This window comes from Mastacembelus armatus, chromosome 2, assembly GCF_900324485.2.
Source record: "Mastacembelus armatus chromosome 2, fMasArm1.2, whole genome shotgun sequence".
Lineage (NCBI taxonomy): Eukaryota > Metazoa > Chordata > Actinopteri > Synbranchiformes > Mastacembelidae > Mastacembelus > Mastacembelus armatus.
The window spans coordinates 10,067,446-10,088,307 of NC_046634.1; the positions used below are offsets into that span (position 1 = coordinate 10,067,446).

General features: G+C 46.7%; 1 protein-coding gene across 2 annotated transcripts in view; it reads right to left on the reverse strand.

The window, feature by feature from the left end:
- LOC113127470 (zinc finger protein GLI2-like) overlaps positions 1-20,862 on the reverse strand; it is a 56,368-nt gene that overhangs the window by 8,956 nt on the left and 26,550 nt on the right. For both annotated transcript variants that reach the window (XM_026302074.1, XM_026302075.1), the window contains exons 3-8: positions 16,036-16,141; positions 8,752-8,954; positions 6,980-7,162; positions 2,254-2,455; positions 1,464-1,656; positions 564-674 (exon numbers count right to left, since the gene is read on the reverse strand). In XM_026302074.1, the coding sequence (XP_026157859.1) occupies positions 564-674; positions 1,464-1,656; positions 2,254-2,455; positions 6,980-7,162; positions 8,752-8,954; positions 16,036-16,141 (998 nt within the window). The remainder of the gene's footprint in view (positions 1-563; positions 675-1,463; positions 1,657-2,253; positions 2,456-6,979; positions 7,163-8,751; positions 8,955-16,035; positions 16,142-20,862) is intronic.

The window sequence follows — 20,862 nt, forward strand, 5'->3', positions numbered from 1 at the left end:
CTATCGGAGAGGAGCCGCAAATTTGTCAAAAGGAAGAGAAAAAGGCTCCTCAGATGACAATAAAGCCCAGCCAATATTTCATGAAAATGAAGTGCTCTGGCACAGTTTACTGTGGCCAGGGAGGGGGTGCGGGTGCGGGAAGCAGCCAAACGAATGGATGCAAAGCTCTTATCATGTGGAGTTTTTCTTCCTCCGAGATGTGTTTTACAAGGGGGTCACAGGAGGCTGCCGCTCCCTGGGGCCCCGAGTCCCGTCATGGATCAGGGCGCAGACCGAGCAGCGGAAAGAGACATGCAGGATTTCTTCACCTGCAAACGTCGACACTGCCCAAAAATTCACTTCCTCACTTGACAAAAACGTCCAAGAAAAACCCCAACTTTTCAAGAAAAATACCTGTTTTCAAAACTTTGGATGCAAATTTGCATATTTGGCCTAAAGTCTAAATTCCTCAGCATTTTTTAAACAGCACCAGACTTCCTTTAAAAAGTGACAGTGCACACAGTGTAACTATAAAGGTTTAACACGGTGAATTTGTAACATGACAGAGATTTTATTTCTCATACCGGCGAACATGGAGACGATGGCCTCAGTCCCTCCGCTTCACTCTTGACCTTTGACCTTTTGGTGATCATGGGGTCGACTGTGCTGCTCACTGCCGGGTCGCCGCCTGGGTTCTGAGGAGACAGAGGACTTGGTGTCAAAATCTTTGCGGTTTGAGCCGTGAAATGTGCATCAGGCCTCGGACGATTCGTCGGTAACTGTATGAGAAACGTGGTCTCCACCTCCCCGTGCCCTCGTGGACCTTTTTACCATCTGTAATTTCAGTCTGAGCTGCAGATTACACCGCTCGCTCACAGGGCGAGGGACAAACGGCAGGTTGGGACTGTGTGGGTGGAGGGAAATGATGGCTCTTCCTCCAGCCCGTCTCCCCCACTGAGAGTTTGCCTCCGAGGGGAAACTGCACACGCTGACTGCACGTGTTGGGGTCGACGCCACAAACCATAACAACGCTGCACTGTGACCCAGAGAGGGAGGCGATGGCAACGACATCAAAAGGCAGCGGCAGCAAACAAAGTCCCCTCGGAGAACAAACAGCTGGAAACTGCAGCAGCAAAATTCCAGGTTTGGTTAAATATTTGATTCAGCGTCCAGGACCGCATCCCTGGAGAGCAGAACGGGGGTTTCCTTCAGCCAAAATCCTCAACAATGGAAGAGGCTGAATCATCCTGAGTGTGGAAACTAAACAAAACCCAATTTTCAAAACTTCGTTCCCATGTGAACATTATCCCACAGCTGTCCGAGCAACAGGAGCAGAGGTTGAAAACAAGTTTTATTTTGCCCTTTGGAGTTTGTGGAAATGTAGCTGCTAATATCTAATGTTAATGTGTCAGACTTGGATTTGAAAATCTAAAATATTCAGTCCAAGAATAATAAGAAGAAATGTTTGACGTGTGTGTCTTTACCTTGGACGTCAGGTCACTGTTGTGGGCAGACGTGGGGAGAGGCGAGAGGCCGAGGCCCGACTGGCGGCTGGAGAAGGCGGGCGGCGGCTGGATGAGGGGCGGAGTGTGGCCGAAGGCGCTGAGCCCCCGCTGCTGGGACAGGAGCTGCTGGTAGGCCATGGGGTTGATGGGGTGAGGGAAGGGGAAGGACGGGCTGCAGGGAGGAACAGGAGAAGCAAACCTGATGGTCAAATTCACATCGTACTGGCAAAGAAATGAGGAGGCAGACATGGGAAAAGGAAAGTAGGAGTAAGAGAAAGAAAGTCGAGATGTAAGGAAGGAAATTAGGAGTTAAGGATCTAAAAAATGAGGTAGGAAGGAAAGAAGCGGCTAGGGAAGGAAATGAGGTCTCAAGGAATTTAACACTGATTTGGAAAAACGAAGAAACACGGATGAAGCGAAGGAAAATGCAGGTAGATGATGGGAATTAATGACTGAGGTGGAAAAGGAAGAAAGGAGGTAGAGGAATAAACTAAGATGGGAGGAGGCAGAGGAGACAACAAATAAAGCTACAGGAAAAGAAAAACAAAAAGCAGGAAGGGGCGGGACAGGAAAAAAAAGAAATAAGGCAAAATGCACCAATCAGGTGAGTGGAGCAGGTGGTCATCACACACACCTGTGCTGGACTCAGTGCTGTGGTTTGTTAGTGCTGGAGGCTGCTGAAGCTCAGAGAGAATAACTTTACTCAGTCAGCAAACGGCTGTGTCAGGAAGTCTTTAACACACCGTCTCTGCCTCCGCAGGTGAGTTACCTGAGTCCTCCGACTGACAGGTGTCCGTAGGAGCTGCCGGTGGCCGAGCTGGAGCGCGAGTTGTTAATGTAGGCCACCAGGGAGTTGGGCGAGGTGCGGATCATCGTCTGGAGGTCGATGCTGGCGTCGGACAGCGGCGAGATGGACAGAGCTCTCTTCCTGCTCAGCCTGGGCGTCAGTCTGGGGCTGGAGAACCGAGACACTGCGGACACACAGGTGAGTCAGCAGATGATTGGTGGACAGGTGTGAAACAGATCATTAGACCTCTAGTCTCTTTTCAAACTGACTGACTGCAGCTCAGTGATTTTAGTTTTTCTAGATATTTGTCTGGACCAAAGACTTTACCATCTCTGTCATGTGCTTAAACAACATTAAGGAGAAATCGGGGTCTAGAAAATGGATTTGTGTGAATGTACAAAGGTCTCCACAGGGATCAGGTGATCCTGACCCCACATCCCGCTCATCTCTGAGACTTTAAACTCTCTCGATCTAAACGAATGATTCCTGACAGTCGCTGTGTCGTCTCCAGGATGGAGGCGGTAAAAGTCTGTGGCCCAGCTGGGGCCGACGTGATTGATGCCACCGCAGCCTCACCGCGACACTCGGACCCCATGGACTCAGAACAGCTCTATCAAAAGGAGCTGGAGAATGATTCACAAGCTAATACGGGGAGCGGTTAGTTCAGTGATGGAAACTGGGCCTGGCAGAGGATATTACTGAAGTCTCGGGGAGGGTCGACACAGTTTTCATTCCTTGTGCTAAGCTGAGCTACCTGGCTGCTGGATGTCACCTGTGCACATACAAATCGTCAGCGTTAGGTTGTCATCATGTGGTGAACGGTGTGGCAGACATCTGATTTGTGTCGCTGCTGAAACGAAGCTGAAAGTGGAGGCAGTCGATGAAAGACACCACCTTAAACTCTTCGCTGTAAAAACGCAGACGGAGCTGTGCTGCTCTGACATCTGGCCACATGTGCCGACCCCATTAGGATTCAGACGTAACTAATCAATCTTCCCACAATAATTCCCTGTAATTACTTCAGATAAACATCACACAGGCTGGGTTGTACTTCACCATGTTAAATGAGGGCAATTTACAGAGAATTGATTTCAACTGCGAGGAAAAGTATGCAGAGCGACGCCATCGATCTCAGCTCCAGAATGTAAATTCAGACCTGGACTTGTAATTTAAATTCTTGAACTAGCGGGGACACCGAACAGTTTGGTCTCTAAACTTCCTGTTTGTTTAGAAACCAGCCAACAACACTGACAAATTATCTGAGATCTCTTCTCTTCAGACGGAGGCTGGTTGTCATTAATTTATGATAGTAAATAGTAAATGGACGAGCTGTGTTTCCACTGTTCGACAGCTGGTGGCAGTGATGTGCCAGGACGTACGACGGTGCCTCAGGAAAAGAGAGAAGAAGAAGACTAAGCCCCCTAAGTGCTGCCTTTGAAATGAAATTTAAAATCAGGCCTCGCTCTTTAGTGCTAAGACAAATGTGAACACGCTGCAGTCAGTCTGAGTGAACGCTGCCCCGGGCTGTCAGCATTAAGACAGTTTTTGTTGATCGCTTTACAAAGAACCAGCAGGATCCAGACCACATCTGGCACAGATCAACCCTTCACTTCTTGTCTGGTGCTCTCAGGAAACCAAGTGCCCCCACGTTGAGTTCATTCCTGTACCACGAGGAGTTTGTGTGTCGTCTCCTCCGTTTGCTTTCTCTGCCGTCCTTAATGACGGGGCTCAAACGGTCTCTCTAAGTCCGTCCTCCAGTACAAATCTCCAACATATGCTATGTGTTTAGAAATTGGCGCTTGGAGACTTGAAGAGGAGAGGGGGTCGTCTTTATCCTGGGACGTATGGAATTTGAATCGTGATATAACAAATCAGCAGGGGAGGAAAACGTCAGTGCCGGTTTCTCGAGGGATGTCGAGGTTTATTACCAGACACATTACCATGTGGGGACTGGTGTCATGGGACGCTAATTTGGACATTTAGGCAGCTCCAGTTGGGATGTAGCTCAGGTTGATGGTGATGCTGTGTGTGTGGGGGGGGGTGTTCGTGACGAAGCCGTTCAGGTCTGGCAGCCATATTCATCTCTGTTATTTCCTCTCACCTCTGGAGAGATGTGTTTATTAATGTGCCACTTGGCTCGGCTCGACTCCCCCGCCTCACCCCTCCACTGTGATTTATATCGGAGCGGCCGCTGGGGGGCTGGGTGCTTTGGAGTGTGTGTGCTGCAGGCTCTGGTTGGTCTGGGCTGCAGGTTCAAACCCGCAGCAGCTTTGCATCGCTGATCATTTTACAAAACGTTTGGCAGCACATTACGCAGAATATATTTGATTTACTCCCTGAGCTGATGATTAGACCACAGGATAACTAAGGAACACGTCCCTCACAGCTGTACTTCAGTAAGTTTAACTTAAATTCAGATCTTCCTCCACTTTGGGGCAGCTGCTGGTTTTTCGGCAGGAAAATCGACTCGTGGATGTTTCAGCCTTTTAGTCAAAGGTGATCTATCGCCGCGTCCAGCCGCTTTGTATTGAAATGACAGTTACACAGTGATGTGCTGCAGAGGCCGATCTGAGCTCAGCTCCGTGTGGACGTGCTGGTGACGGGGACGGTAAATCAGCCCGTCGACCTCACCTGACTATAAAGGTTTAACGGTGCTTTGCTGAGTGGCTGACCTGCCCTGCAGCTGCTCCAGCACTGGCTCGTATATTACACACCGAGAGCTGGAGGTGGGTTTGAGGAATGCGACACAGAAAAGGTCTTGGACATGTTTCTAGTGTCGTTTTATCAGACTCTTTAGAGTTTTTCTGTGTAGGTTTGTCAAAGATGCAGCTTTTCTTTGTCTTCACAGAGGAACAAATTAATCCTCAGCTTCGTCCACAGTTTCAAATATCCAAACACGCCGCACTTGGCAGGTAAAATGATTTCTGCTGCTCGCTCACGGCCTCAACCAACACTTTCAGTGAATAACTAAACAGTGACTTTTTGGCGAGACAGAGCCAAACGTGCTTTCCGTTAGTTTTGGCCTCAGCGCCTGCACAGTGTCGAGGACAGCTGGAAACTAAGTTATGACAGCTTTAGTGAGCCCGGCAGGCCGGCTTCACGCTTTGGCAGCCTGCCGTCATTCCCCACAGCACACTTGGCCTCGGACACCACAACACAGCAGGCTCATTCACAACCCGGTCTCTGTCTGCTGAACCTCGGGGAAGGGCTTAACCCAGGCTGGCCTGCACCAGTCCACTGACTGGTAGTCCACTGCCTAAATATCTTCAGTGTTACCAGCCAGTTTGGTTTTGCTTTTACCTTCCTGAGCTGAAACCTTTATGTCCTGAGGTTTCGAATTAAAATGCTGCTCGACATTTATGTAGTTTCAGTCTGGGCCACATGGATCTATTCTTACCAAGTCCTATTCAATACCTGCATGCTTCATAAACCAAGGATAATATCCCAGTTCAGACTCTCATTCATTTGCACAGAGCAAAGTATGTCACTGGCAACAGTCTGTGGGGTCAGACTAACCCAGAGCTGCATAACGTGTGAAAAAGAGCATTTCCCTGTAGGTTTGCATAGGAAACTCTATGAGAGTGAACCACAGTGATGGCTGCACAATGTGTCTATCTGTGCATCACACACAGATGAGGCAGATGATGTTGGAGTTTTTGGAGTTCCTCATCAGGAACAGCCCCCCCCCCACACCTTTTAAGGTGCAGAGCAAAGCGCTGGATCAAAGTAGACGCTCATTACATCAAATATACCTGCTTTGTAACGTGCCCTGTGATGGCGTGCGCTGAAATGTCACAGTGGCACAGTAATTCCTCGATGTTTATGGAAAAGCGCTGGCAGAAGCTCAGCAGGGAGAAACATTGTGCAGCCGATACCTGAAGGCCGTTTGAAGTTGTTTGACATGAAAAATGTATACAAGGCTTTTTTATTTATACGCCTCTCCTGTGATCTTTGTTTCATCATCCACCTGGACCTGATGCCTTGTTGGGAATTTCATTCTCCCTAATCAGTGTCAGAGCAGCTGATTGGACAGAGCAGGGTGGGCTGCTGGAGACGGACACATCCTGGGTACAGGCTGCTGCCTTTGCTTCAGAAAAACTGTGAAATTGTCCTTTACTGGTGCATCTGCATCACTGTCCTCAGATTCACCATCATTTATTTCTGCACCTAACACTATTAAAGTGTTTGTGGCAGTAACATGAACTGCAGCCTTTGTTTGTTTTTTCTTTTTGTTTTTTTTTTTTTGGTCTGGTCTGGTTTGGTTTTTGGTCTGGTCTGATTTTTATCTGTTAATCAACTCAGCTGATCTTTGCTTTGTTGAATTATGAACTGAATAGAAGTAAAGTAATTTGGAAGATATTTGCCATCAAAACAGGCTAAACTTAATTTTCCTGTGTTTTAGCTCTGGGTTTGGTCTCCACCACCTCCTGAGGGAAATCCCTGGCTCTTTAGCTGCTAAATGATCCACTATGTTCACCAGTCTGTTTGCTGCTGAGCAGGTCATGGCCAGTGACTTTATAAGAGCTTGGTGGAAACACTGAGTCTGAGCTGAAACAGACAGTAAATGTGCATTGAAACCAAAACTAGAGGCTGAAAGAGGCTAAAAGGCTTCATAGAGCAGCAGACTTGGTGACAGTTTTGTGACTTCTGAGAGTTTACAGCATCAAACTTTCCCAGGTGGAACCTATTTGCTTCCGGAGTTACTCACCATCAATGGGGGTGATGTACTCAGACAGGTGGGACCCTGCCGTGGCCCCGGCCCCCTGCATGAGCAGCTCGCTGTATGGGCTCCGGTGGCTGGCCATGAGGTGGTAGTACTCAGCCGGACTGGCCCCGGGAGGAGGGGGAGGGAGTCCAAACAGTCCGCGGTCCTTCAGATGCTCATGGGCCACTGCAGGAGGAGAGAGGGAGGAGGGGGTGAGCTGGAAGGACTAAAGGGAGAATAGAGGGGTGCAGGTATGATGGGAGAAAAGGGGGAGAGGGAACATTCCTGCTGAGACAACCATTGAACGGAGTGAGACCCCGGTGGGGTGGGGTCATTGATGTGCACTGGTCTGTGCAGGCGCCTCCACCCCCCAAACCCACAGCTTCCTCAGTCTCTTAAGGAAAATGGTTTGATGTTGAGCTGCAGTTTTTGTTTCAGCATCTCTTCGTCAGACACTGCAGTTTAAAGGTGTCTGATCAAGTTTTATTCCTGCATCAGTTAAAGTATTTTTAACTTTCAGACCTTAAGTCTCTTCACAAAGTCTTTTTCAGCAGGTCAAAGCTCCTTTCTGCTGAAATAACATAACATAAAAGCAGAAATGGACCTTAACTCTGGTTTATTACACCTTGAGTCATGATTTCATAGTTTTTGGCGTCCTTTCTAGGAGTTCTTTGCCTAGAGTCTGTCCTGTGCTGGTGTTAACATCTGCACACGAGTGTCAGCAGCGATTATACTGACAGGAATTATTTTCCACCCCTGTGTTTGCTCCTGAAGACGCCGGTCTGCAAATCAAATGTCCCCCCCTTGTTTCAGCGAGTCTAGCTCCCGCCCTTGAGTCTGAAGTGTTGTTTCAGACGACATTAGGGATCAGGACGGGACAGAGAGCAGACGCTCTGCTGCTGGTGACTTCATAGGTGAAGCAGTTGCCCTTAAAGGATCACATTTCCACCTTAAGAATCTCGGAGTGACTGGGGGGAGGTAGATGAATGCCAGAGCATTTTTCTTAATCAAATGAAACCGTGTGGGAAAATAAGACGGAGAACAGAAGGAGCTGCAAAGCAAGAGGTGAAAAAAAGACTGAAATGTTTGGGTATTAAAAAAAATAATAATTTAATTTCAAAAACAGGACTCCAGGTCAAGACTAGATACTGTTGACAGTTTGTGGGAAAAAGAAAAGTTCAGCTGGAACATACAAAAACCCACTGCCTGCGTTTTCAAAGCCAAGGCCTCGTCTTTCACCGAGCTATTTGCATTCCCCTCCACCACAAATCTCTTCTCTTTCTGCTCGGCTTCATCACGGCCAGATCTCAGGCGTGGCTGCTTATTTAAGTTTAAAGGCACTGCCACATTACCACTGACAGACTGTAAAAGAAGATTTATATCTCGTCCTGCCGCCGCGCTCCAGTCTGTTATTGTAATTCAGCTCTGAGGAAAGAGTTGTCATCGCGTCCCGGTGCATTTTGGGGGTGGACGAGCATTTGCAAGCACAGTTTTTCTTGAAAAGGTCTCCTGTCTGTGTGAACCACCTGGGAGCACAGGTCAGAGTTCTTCCACTGTGAGGCCAATTCATGTAATAGTGTTTGTGTGTTCTGCTTTATTCAATTTCCTACTTACTGTCGTTTTTGACTGATGTCCCCTTTCCTGCAAAAATTCAGGACTACCACAGACGTGTGCTGCGATTCTTACGCTTTGCATCAGTAAAATAAGACATTTCCTCTGGTCTCCTATCCTGCTCTAAGATAAAACCTTGACTGTGACTGGACAGGTGAACTTACAGTCGGCCGGGCTCAGTCCTCTGGCTGCGGAGATCATGGACAGGGTGGGGCTGCCGTGCACAGAGCGCAGGTAGTGCTCCATGTGAGGGTTGACGTACGGGTGAGGCGGGCTGAAGGGGGAGTCGCCGTTTGCCACCGCGGCGGGCGAGAGGCGGATCAGGGAGATGTCGGAGATGACGGGGCTGCCGGCCAAACCTGCAGGGCTGGACAAGAGGAACAAACAGAAACTGATGTTGAACATGTTTTTCAGCCTGGACACCAGTACTGAGGGAAACCTGTTGTAAAGGTTTTTAGGACCCGGGTCTGTGCACCTGCAGAAAACACAGACACCAACCAACAGGCAACAAACACACAGATGAGTAAACATAGAAATGCACTGAGTGTAAACAGCAGTGGCCCGACAATGTGATGTGTAGGAACAGCAGAAATCCACACTGAGGCCTTTTATAATCCCAAATACAGAGTTCAGGTCAAAGCAGATAAGGCCGATTGTTATTTATTGTATTGCTCACTGGTTCCTATTTAAAATGTGTAGTTTCATTACAAAGCAAAGGCTCAGTCATTTCTTTTGTTGTGTTTATCGAACAGCATCAAGTTGTGCATTTGTTGAGGACTATTTTCAGTGGCGGAGGGATCTACATTTGGTCTCTAGATGGGTTTTTTGCACATTAATGGAGAACCTATCTATAGTAAACATCCTGAAGCTGGATCGTTTACATCCCTTAAATCCTGAAAAACTCCACCTTGAATTCTGCATGAAGCACGCTCTGACACGACCACCTGCAGCACCTTCACACGTGTGAACTCCTCTGGCGAGTGTCTGGAGTAATCTATCCGAGGAGCTGATCCGTCAGCCTCCGCCGCACCGTCCACACAGCCGGCGTTGGGAGTGAGATCACGTCTATCCCGGTTCCTCGGTCGGGCTTTTGATCTGGTACAGTCAGAGAAAGGGGGTGAGCTCGGGGTCACAGGGAGGAGGGAAGTGCTGTCTGGTGGGCACCCAGCTCTACAGATTACTCTTCTATCCACGGGGCGTTTGTCGGTGTCGTTTATCGGTGTTGGCTCGTCTGGAGAGACAAGACTCTGGGGTCATCCACGGGACGTTTGTGGTTTTTGGAAGATGAGCCTGATAAGGAAGGTGTAGTGTTTTTTTTTTCCCAGCGGGTCTGACACATTATATGCAAAAAACATCACAAAAAAATCTGTGCTGAGAAAGAAATTTAACTAGACTGAGTTTTACACTGTCAGCAAAAACTTACATGTAAAGGGAGGAAGTTTTTCAGGACCGATAAGAATAATGTTTTTGTTTAAAACTATTAAATATTTTGAGTATTTTCTGTCCAGTTCGAGTGAATTCAAGTCATGAATCTCCTCAGTGTTTAGCAAATCCTTTCTCTCCCGTTAATAAGGTGCAGGACTGACGGTTGCATCATGAGTGAGGCAATGTTGTTCTTTCTCTCCGTGTAGATAATGATCTGATTTTCCCCCTAAAAACATAATCAGCGCCTCCATCTGTTTTAATAATTAATGTTCTCATCATGTAAGCGCCTGCAGGTGAGTTCTGCCCGTCTTTGAATCCAGTCGAACGGGGTTTGTTTACCATGATAACAAGCTCCTCCGACCATCACAGAATCATGAGGACTATTTCAGCCTGAAAGCCTCGTTTAAGCCGAGGCCACACGGGGGGAGTGCTGTTGGTGAATAAATCGTCTGATATTTAGATATTCAGGAAGGCGGCTGGCTGTGGCTCAGTTTATTTGGCGTCCTCGTGGCGCTGGCCAAACACAATGCTAAACCTTCAGAGCGTGTCCTGGTTTGGCGCCGGGCGGGAGGCTGACACAGGAGGGAGCGGTCCTGCAGGGGCGGAAATTCACTGTCATCCCAGACCGGCTTTTGTCTGTCCAGTCTGGAGCTTGACACCTTGTTTGTGTTCAGAAAGAAAGTTAGATAATACTCATATTCTGACAGATAATGACAGATGTGGTTTCTGGTGTTTGGATTCTTCTTCTTGACGTCTCTTAGGCTTTTTGAACTTGTCTCGTATAGGACTGAGAGTCTGTGAACCTCAACAGTCATTTGTTCAGGGAGCTTGGTGGAGACGGCTCTAACACTCCCCCTCTGGACTGGTGGCCTGGTCAGAGATGCAGCATATATATGACTTTAAGAACTGATTACCTGTTTCTTGTACCCTGGACATTCGCCTGTGTCGACTTCATCACCAACTTCCTTCCTGGATGCTACTAGTCCCTACCACCCCTGAGTGTTCCTGACTCTGACCTGGACCCTTTTAAAGGACCCCTCTTGTCTCATCTTGTCTCTGCTCATTCCTTGTGATCGTTCCTCCCAGATCCTTCATACTGTTTTCTGATCTGATGCGCTATTTGCAGACGATGTGTGTACATTCCTTCCAAAACGTGTCGAAACAAATCGCTGTTGAAATATGAGTCAGTTCTGTGATGTTGAGGTTTGGAACAGGTTTGTTAAGTTTACAGGCCCCTTATTGTTGTTTACAGTAACAAACACCTGGTTTAGCTTTGAGGGACAATATTATTCTGTGTTTAAGTTGTGTTGTCTGTCAGCCTGTGGTGGATTCTGTCCTCAGCTATTTAAAAATACAGATTACAGGTTGATTTTAAATGTGTGTTTCCTTTCAGATCTCTCTGCACCGTTTTAAATCATCCACAGTAGGAACGCTGGGTTGGAATAGCCGCAGTGTCTCACACTGTTCTTCCCATGTGATGTTTATTTAGGAAGTAAATCGGGCGCCACCTCTCACACCTCGAGTCAGACGTGACCTTATTCTCTCTTCTTTTTACTGCCGTTTGAGTGTAGCAGGTGCTAACATGATATCAGTACCATTAATGAGGTGTATGAGTTTATGGTCGACTCAGACTGAGTCACAGCAACGCGATGAAAACATAAACCCTCACTATTGTTTGTTTCTTATGTTCCTGGATTGAAGTTTTTCCCGTGGTGACTTTAAAAGCTGCTGTTTCGTCCCTGACGTTTGCTCCTCATACACTTTAATGACGTTTGCTCCACCAGCTAATCATGTTTTCTTAGAGATTCACTGATGATTTCTTATTTAAATTTTGCTTCTTCCTGCAGTTTTATTGACTCAGTCCAATCTTCACGTTGAAGTGGGACATTTGACCTTAGATGATGAATGAGTCAGTGAAATTATAGTAATTTTTTTTTCTCCCAGATATATTTGGAAATGTATTGTCTAACATGAAAATATGTGCAGTTTTAGCATTTGTGTGTGTGTGTGTGTGTGTTAGTGTGAGTCTGCCTGTGACACCGGAGATGAATTACAGTGTGACAGTGAGTCTCGTCTCCGGTGTCGGGCTCAGGGAGCTCTCTGATTTAGATAAATCACGCCGTCCGGTGTGTGGCTGAGTAAACTCCCACTGTTGGTTTATGAGTGTGCTGCCCCCCCCCCATGCAGAGGAAGAAATGACCCAGATACAAACAAACAGATCAGAGAGCTGCGACTCATGGCCTCCTTAAAAAATCATTTCATCCTCAGTTCTGTCTTCGAAGCTGAAGCTGGATGGAGATTCTCAGCAAGAACTCCCCAGTTTGAAGAGTCTAAATTTTTTATATGCACAAAAAAAAAAAAAACCATCATCTGAAAACTCTCAGAAACTGAGTTTATTCTTTGCAAATGGCAAAAATAAACTGAGGGATTTTAACAAGCTGATAGTGGAGCTTTCAGTTTCTTGTTTCTGGAAACAGGATGAGCTCAGAAAAATAAAAGAACAGAGCTGGTCTGAACCAGGACGCGATGGGCACCAGCCCACAGTTACACATCCTTCAAAAATGTTCATGGCACAAGTCCATCCAGAAATCCAGAGCTCAAAACGGAAACTTAAGAAGCTTCTGAAACCATTTCTCAGCGTTGCCAGATCAGGAATTTGTACGTAAACGCGATGGACATTTGGACAGAGATGATGGGGTGTGTTCAGTCTGCGAACTTAAAGTCCTTTGAGTTCAGGCTCCTGTCACTAAAACAGAAAATCTTGTTTTGTTTGCGGAGGACAAAGTTTAGACAGGACAGTGAGACCAGTCCAATTTTAACAACACAGGCGTCAGTGAAAGTGTCTTGTACAGGAAAAAGTTCCTTTCTTGGCCCAGAACTCTGTAAACTCCAGATCTGAGTTACAGCGTCCAGGCCGGTGACAGATCTGCCTTCAGATCTTGAAACTGTGACGGTGGTTTCCAGACGGAGGAGGAGGAGGAGGAGGAGGAGGAGGAGGAGGTGCTCTCCCCTGAGTGCTTCCTCCTGCCGCCTTCTGCATCTTCCTCGCCTCACTGTCATTTGCCGGCGATGGCGAGGAAGAAAAGCTGTCCTCGGTATCCGGTGGAAGAAGAAAGAAAAAAGGAGGCGTCCCCTCGGCTGCTTTTTATGACAGGCTTGACAAAATAACCAGCCCTCTCATTACGGTATATGCAAACAATGATAAAGGGGACGGCGCGGAGATGTCATGTTAAACAATCAAGGAGGGGACCTCTGACACGCTGCCACGAGTCTATAATAAAGTGCTGCACCAGGCGACAAATGACACCGCACTTAATTTGCTGCGCAATGTTCCTGTAATTAGGTGAATTTGGCACAGGCAGGGGGGAGCGACAGCTAGATCAAGGTCTTGATGAATTAGGGGTCCACTGTCAAGATCAAATCACATTAATCAAGGTGGCCGAGTCCGTGGACAGCCTCCCCCCCATTCCCTCCCCTCCCCGGCCCTCCACTCTCCCAGCCGCCGTGATGAATAGCCCTGCTCCCGCCAGGCGCAAAGTATGCATCACCATCAAATCTGTGAATTTAAATGTAAGAGTACTGTTTGGAGGATTCTATTGACTTTTTTTTTGTCCTGGCACCAGTTCTTCTTTAGTGATAAAGGAACTTTAAGGTCCTGCAGGATCCTCGCTCTATTGCAGCCCAACCTCTGCTGCGCTCTGGCTCAGTTTATCCAACTCACACTCGCTGTTGCACATTTTTAGTTTAACAAAGACTCACAGTTCAGATAAACCCATACTGCTCCAATACTCTTCCACTGGTTTATGCGTAACCACAAAGTCAGAGTCGGACTCACTCCATCTACTCGGCATCCAAGTTTTTTCCAGCATCGCACCTCCAGCTGTGTTAAAAAACAGCCTCATTGAAAGGTCCATTTAGTCCCTGCTCTTAAGCTTTTGATCATGTTCCACAATCCTCTCCAGCAGATTAAGTCTTCCAGGCTGCTGGTAATCAAACGTTCCAGAGAAGCTAAAAAAGTTGAGCGTGTGATAAAATTTCTCTCAACTGCTGCTTGAAAGTTTAAGATTCAACCTTAAAGAATTTATGTTTTTTAAAGTCAAAGTCCAGGTTCACTTTTCAGAGTCTACTAAAATCAACAGAACTCTGCAGTGCTGCTGGGACAACAGGTTTGATCCGAGGACAGCTTCAGTGAAGCTGAACCCCCGGTACAGTGTTTTTTCCACAAGCTGAGTTTGCCTGAGGAAAATGGATGGGACAGCTTCTCTTATTGAAGCCCACAGCAGCCTGGAAGTGGACTCACCACCAGCGCTGCAGCAGCAGCACATGCAGCCTGTGCTCTGACCTCTATACTCCGGGAGTTTAATTACCGCGCTAGCTTGGGGGCAGCACAACCTGCAGCACACAGATTAGCTGCACAACAAGCCATTAATGAATATAAAGAGGTGCTGGATGTGTTATGTCATCAGTGATGGATCTGGCCCTGCCGATCGCTGCTAATGGAGCGAGCTGCTGATTGATACAAGCCAACAGGCAGAGATTTATTTATTTATTTATTTATTTACTTTTATTTACCCAGAAACAAGGAAAAGCAGTTAAGTTACACTACATGTACTTGTGTCTGAGTTACACACGAGAAAGAACATATCATCAAAATTTTATTAACCCTGGGAGAGAAATTTTAGGAAACGTCATCATTATAATTTAGACCAGCAGTTTCCAAACTTTTTGACCTGACACTCTTTAACATAGAGCAGAGTCTACCTGCAGCTCCAGCTGACCATGATCCTTCAACACACATGACTGAAATGTGCCGAGCAGAGCAGCGTTTACAGCCCAGTGCAGGTTTTTGAAAGCAGAGCACCAAGTATTGGAACATTTTTAACAGTTTCATTTCCCAGAAAGTGCCAAAACGTGTCCTGGTGAAAATCTACACTGGAACCTTTTTAGTCAACGTGGCCCGTTTTAATGCACGGGCTGACCGGGGCTTAAGCAGTGGACATGTGACACGTTTGATTGGCAGCCTAGATGCCAAACTGACTTTTTGCTGCAAATCATTATATTAATGCTCTAGGACCCCCAGCTATAGTTGCCATATTATTATTGTTATTGTAAGGGACTTCTTCTTCTGGAAAGTTGCAAATTCCGGTAGTCACGGGTTTGTTTCTAAAGTGTAGCTGCTTATTTGGGGTTTGCCAGGCTTCTAGCTCCATATGGTTATTTAGTAGTTTGTACAGCGGAGCTCAAAAAGGAAAACATACATACATATATATATATATGTGTGTGTATCTGGTTGTTGTAGCCCTGGGGCCCATGGTACTTTAATGCAAACCTGTTTTCAACCTTAGATAAATGTGAATATTGAAGGATTTTAAACTGCTGAGCCGTTTCTACTGTCATAACAAACCTTTGAGCCCATGTCCAGATTTTTAAATGTGTAGAAAGAACAAGGATGATACAGATTTAACAAACTATGGGGCAAATGAAACTTGGCAGCTTTTACTGGAGTGAGAGATTGAACTAGTTTTTGGTGAAATGCCCTGTTCAGGTGTTGAGAGGGAGATTTATCTCTTTTCTCATTGAGTCTTGGCCTGTCGGAGCCAGTGAAGCTCAGACTCCACACTGACTTGTCTCAGCATCGGCCTCGGCCCCAGTCGGTCGGAGCCAAACGAGCCGAGCTCGCCCACATAATCAAACTGTATCGGAAACGAGGGCTGCAGAGGGGAAATTTAGAACTAGCGCTGATTATTCACTTTGGAAGTCAGCATGTTGTCATCTGCTTTTGATATTGAACTTGGCGAACGTTCAGCTCTCATCAGCGCCCGCTAACATACGCCCAGTTCAAAAAGGAAAAACAACCTCTGTGCTGTACATTCATAACTGGATGTGAAATGAAGATTTGCATCAAAAAAGAGTCAGGCGGCTTTGACTTGGTTCGACCTGCGTCTCGGTGATCGTCTTCCAACTCGTGACGTGTAGAAACTGCTGTGGAGAATATTTACCCGGCAGAAAAAAAGGCGGCTTACCCGTGCATGGCGTGCAGCGCGTGGGGCTCGTAGTGGTATCGTCCCTCGTGATGGCGCATGTCAATTGGGATCGGTGTGTGGAAGGTGGGGAAGATGTGGTGGGGGGCTGCAAGAACAGAAAAGCAAAGAAGAAGTGAGTTAGATGTGCAAGAGAGGGAGGGAGAGGAAACTTCAAAAAAAAAAGAGCTTGCCTTTCAAAAACAGAGATTTCAAAGGCAAACGCGCTACAATAAAGCAACATGAATTTCAGAGCAAGCTGAGCACTTTCGTGTAAAATATTGGCACTATCACACAAGAGAAGTGGAATAAATAAATAATCAAAGTCATCCTAAGAAATCCTACATCTTGAACATAAAAGATATCCAACCGGGCTTTTGACAAAGACCTGCAGCTAGACGCTCTTTGAACTAGACGGCCTGATGGACTGTGTGGAGGGAAGCTGCAGCCCCGACTCAAACCGGGGCTGACAGCGCTGGGAAAAGCTTTCTTCCCCGTGCAAACAGCCAGAGTCTCCTCTGGAGCTGCAAACAGCACAGCCGGGCTCACCAAACACAGCTAAAGCTTTAGAACCGACCACGTGACCTCTGATTCTCTAAAGTCCACTTCTGCTCTTTGTCTTTCTAGGACCGGACCGTCCCATGCATCCTTCCTGACCTCTGACTGATCGGACAGCAGCCGGGGCGCGACTCTTAACGCGGTGCTTGGTGAGTATAACAATAAACAAATCCCAACAAACCAGCAACGCCCAAAATGTTCTGATGTTTAGGCCTGAACAGTCTGAAAAGCTGGAATCCTACACTTCCCATAATGCACTTTGAAGCCTTTAGTGTCTGTTGTTGCTAAGACTGAAAAATCAGCACCAAACACAAATGTTTTATTGTCGACCATCGATGTTTTATCTGCTCTGTTTGTGGGGAAATATGGTTCTGGGGTCAAGGTGCTTTCCTGCTTTTGATTTCAGTCCCTGTTTAGTCGGCATCTGGTTTAACGAGATCTGTGCGTGTCATCGTGCATCCTTTTAATGGCCCTTGTTATTTTTCATTAAAGCCGTGTTTTCCTTTCATGGATTCTTCTCGGAACTGGGACGTTTACCCAAAACATCAGACCTAATTAGCTGTTGTGATAGCACGAAACCACAGATGATGTCGTGTCTTCGTTTTACCACCACATAAATGGAGCCGTTTGGGTCTTTAGTGGGGTCTTTAGCTCAGTTTATGGACTCATGGTTCTTGTTAACATTTTTCTCAGGTTTTATTTTGGAAAAGCTCCATGAGGGCACTGCCTAACCCCCCCCCCCCCTCTCTCTACATTCCCACATCATGTCCTGCCTCGCTCGCCCTCGATAGAGTTTTCAGATCCTGTTAATTGCATCCTGGTGTGTCTCGTCTGTGAGCTGCCGGATCGGAGAGGACAGGAAAAAGAAAAGATGGAGGAGGGAGAGGTGAGCCAGCTGATCTCTGGATTGCATTAAAATTCTTCCCGTGTCACACACACACTCACACACACTCTAGTGGGAATCTCGCCTGGCGACCTGGGATTTTGGAGCAGAGGGGTCAGGGCCACGGATCATTATCTGTTCTCGGCCGAGTGTTGGGCAGGGATAACGGGGCCTCCCGGGGTTCCCGGGGGCCCGAGACCTGAATGAGTCAGCATTCCAGGTCCATTCCTCTCACTCTGCACCCTGTGACAGCCTGACGGACAGGCCCGGTCCCCACAGGCCTGCAGTAGCCTCTGCACAATGCATGCGGGGCCTGAAGGGACCGGGCTGGATTCCTTCAGGTGATGAGATTTCTCTCAGCGTTTTCATTTGTCCCGCTGCCGCCTGAGCTGTGTTTAGTTCAGCAGCTCTTCACTTGATCCTCCTGCACAGATTTTAGGGTCATTTGTGGTTCAGGTTGTTTTTCCTCTGCGTCACTGCCACTTAACTCTCATCACTGTGATGTTTCTGCTGATTCAGTTTGAGCTCGTTACGTTAATTGGTTAATTGGTCACCTTAATTAACTTTATTTAGGCTGAGAATACCTGAACAGGTGCAGAGCAGGCCAATCACAGGACTTATGTTAATAATAATTTAATTCCATCCAAAAACCAAGTAAACTGGAAGCAGAAAATATGTATTTACGTGTTTTGCTTAAATAGGTGACGGTCTGGAGGTGAATCTGCTCCTCGGTACAGCAGCGTATCAGAGCGACTGACTCAGGTTAAAGTCTCGGCTCTAAGTGTTTGTAATGGAAACAGCCCCGGGGTTGTGTGTGCTGGTCTGAGAGGCTGTAATAACGGCGCCACACCTGACGCTCAGCAGTCGGACGGCAGCAGCTGTAATGCTGAGCAGCTGTGAGGGCGAGGGCAGAGGAGCAGCGCTGTGACGGGAAGACGACGGCACATATATCTGGCCCTACATGTCTGCATCAGTATTTTTCTGTTTCTGCCTCAATCTGTCTTTCATTCTTAAATCATCCATCTCTGTATCGTGATCTTTGTTTCAAGCTGCACATTTTTCCTTCTCTCTCAGCTGCTTCATCTCTTTGTCTTCATCTCCTCAGTCCGTTAGGCTCCGTTTGGTTATTTTTACCTACAGACTTTATTACTGTTGGTCTCTGGTCCTTAACTTTCTATCTTTCTCTAGATTCTAATATTCATATTTTTATCTGCCTCTTTAGAAACGAACTTGGATTTGTCTGTAAATCAGTGTATGGATCCTTATCCCCATGTCTGTCTCCATTTGCAGTTGTCACTTTTTAGAGATCTCTATCTTCACTTCTATACTTAGCTCAGTCTGCTGGTGCTATTTTTGTGTCTATAAACTCAGTCCAGCTCTGTAGAAATCCCCATTTCTAATAGTTTCTATCTACCTCTGTATTTCTATAACTCTATCTATCTAATATCTGTCTATTCATATCACTATTTCTATTTGTATGATTTACCTCTATACTTTCTATCTGCTATATTTCTAATTCTGACTCTGTCTCTCAGTATTTCTCTCTGTTCTGGTCCATCACTTTTTCTTTTCTGTCTCTAGTATCTTCCTTCATTTTTCCCTTCATTCCTTCGTCCTTTCTGACCAAACCGACCGCCCCCTTTGTCCCAGACGTTCTCTGTTGTAATTTGGCTCAGTCTGGTGTAATTACCCTCCGTCTGACTGGGCGCTCTGTGTAGGCCGAGTACAGGCAGTATATGGACATATATATATCTATGGGAGAATGGGCGTGTTAGAGCGAGAGAGCTGAAGGGCCCCATTGAAAGAGCAGCTCCAGTTAATGCACCATTCATAACAGTTGGGGGTGAATTATTTGAGGGGGGGGGGGTTAAAGAGCAGCTAAGAGCTGTGGTCGTAGTACTACGGTGGAAAAATACTTCAGTACAAGAGCAAAGTTGAAGCACGTGGTTGTGTTTTCAGATTTTAAGAATTGTGCTGTAAATATGGTGGAGTTAGTCTGTAGTTCCTAAAATAGTCCATTCAATTAAAAGTCGCTATATTTGTGTCAGAAAAAGAAGAACAAGCAGGATTTGATGGATAAAATGACATAAGGAAAAGTGAGAGAAAAGTGGAAAGCAGAAGCTAAGAATGACAAAAACCTGACAGTAAATACATCACGGTGAAATAACAGTTTGGTTTTTAGCTGCAGAAAAAGAGAAAATGAAGCTTTTCTACCTTCAAATTAAAGTTTCAAACCGTCTTGTTTAGGTTTGTGTGTGTGAATGTTTGGGAAAGTGAGCTGCCGAGGTTTCACATGGCTCCGGCTGAGTAACGGCAGAGCGCTGGATTTCTCCTCACCCCTATAAAACCTGAAAACAGGAATGAATCACTTGTTACAGAAGTTTCAGTCTCAGATTTCTCTGTGACCCCTCCAGTTCAGACATGTTGGACCTGGACCCGAGTCAGTTACTGCCAGTCTGTCAGGTACCAGCCCAGTAATCCAACCTGAGGTTTTCTCTGTGGGCCTGGTCCCGGGCCAGGCGTCCCCGCCCCGGAGTGTTGGCCGGCGGATTGACCAGGCAGGCTTATTCCATCACAGAGGCAGCTCCATTGTTCTGCCGCCACAGGAAGAACAAAAGGCGAGCGCTCATGAGAGTTCAAGAGGCACATTTACCCGATTCGCTGGGCCCCGATCCCCCCTGGGCGTACGCGGCACCACCGCGCCCCCGCTTAGGCTCCAGCCATCTATTAGTCTTTGCTTGATAACATTTGTTTCAGTGTCTGGTGGAGCAGAGCGGCGGACCGGCTACACTTTTTCATAGTCATCCCTCCCCGTCCTGTACGCGCACAGCAGAAAGGCCTCATCTTCAAGTTTAGCATGAGCTAAATTTAGGCCGAACATTTTTACGAGGGCCGACGGTGCTTCACCAAAAAGACTGTCTTGACTTTCACACTAGTTCTGCACTAGTTCATTAGACGACGCAGAAAAGCTGACAAGAACGTTTCACCGGCTTTTGATCCCGTCAGTCTTCATCAGCAGCTGAACTTTGTCCTTTTCCCTCGGGACGACTCGTCCAAAACCTGAGGTTCAGATTTTTCTCTGAGCTTGTTTCCTCAAGTCATTTTCAAACATCACTTTTTATTCTTGACCTTGAAAATAGCAGAAATATTGTCTGCAGCTGCTGTTTCTCAAAGCTTAGAAACTATTACCAAAGAGCCAAAAAGTTGTTTGATAATGACTGAAGGCTGGAGCTAAAACTCAAACAAAATCCTTCCTAACACTTTTTACACTACATCATTACAGCTACATTACTGCAGTTCTTCTCTGTGTTGACCTGACAGTGACTATAAAATACTAAAATAGTCCCTGGGAGACAAAGTTGGTGGTTTGAGACTGGAATAGCAAACGT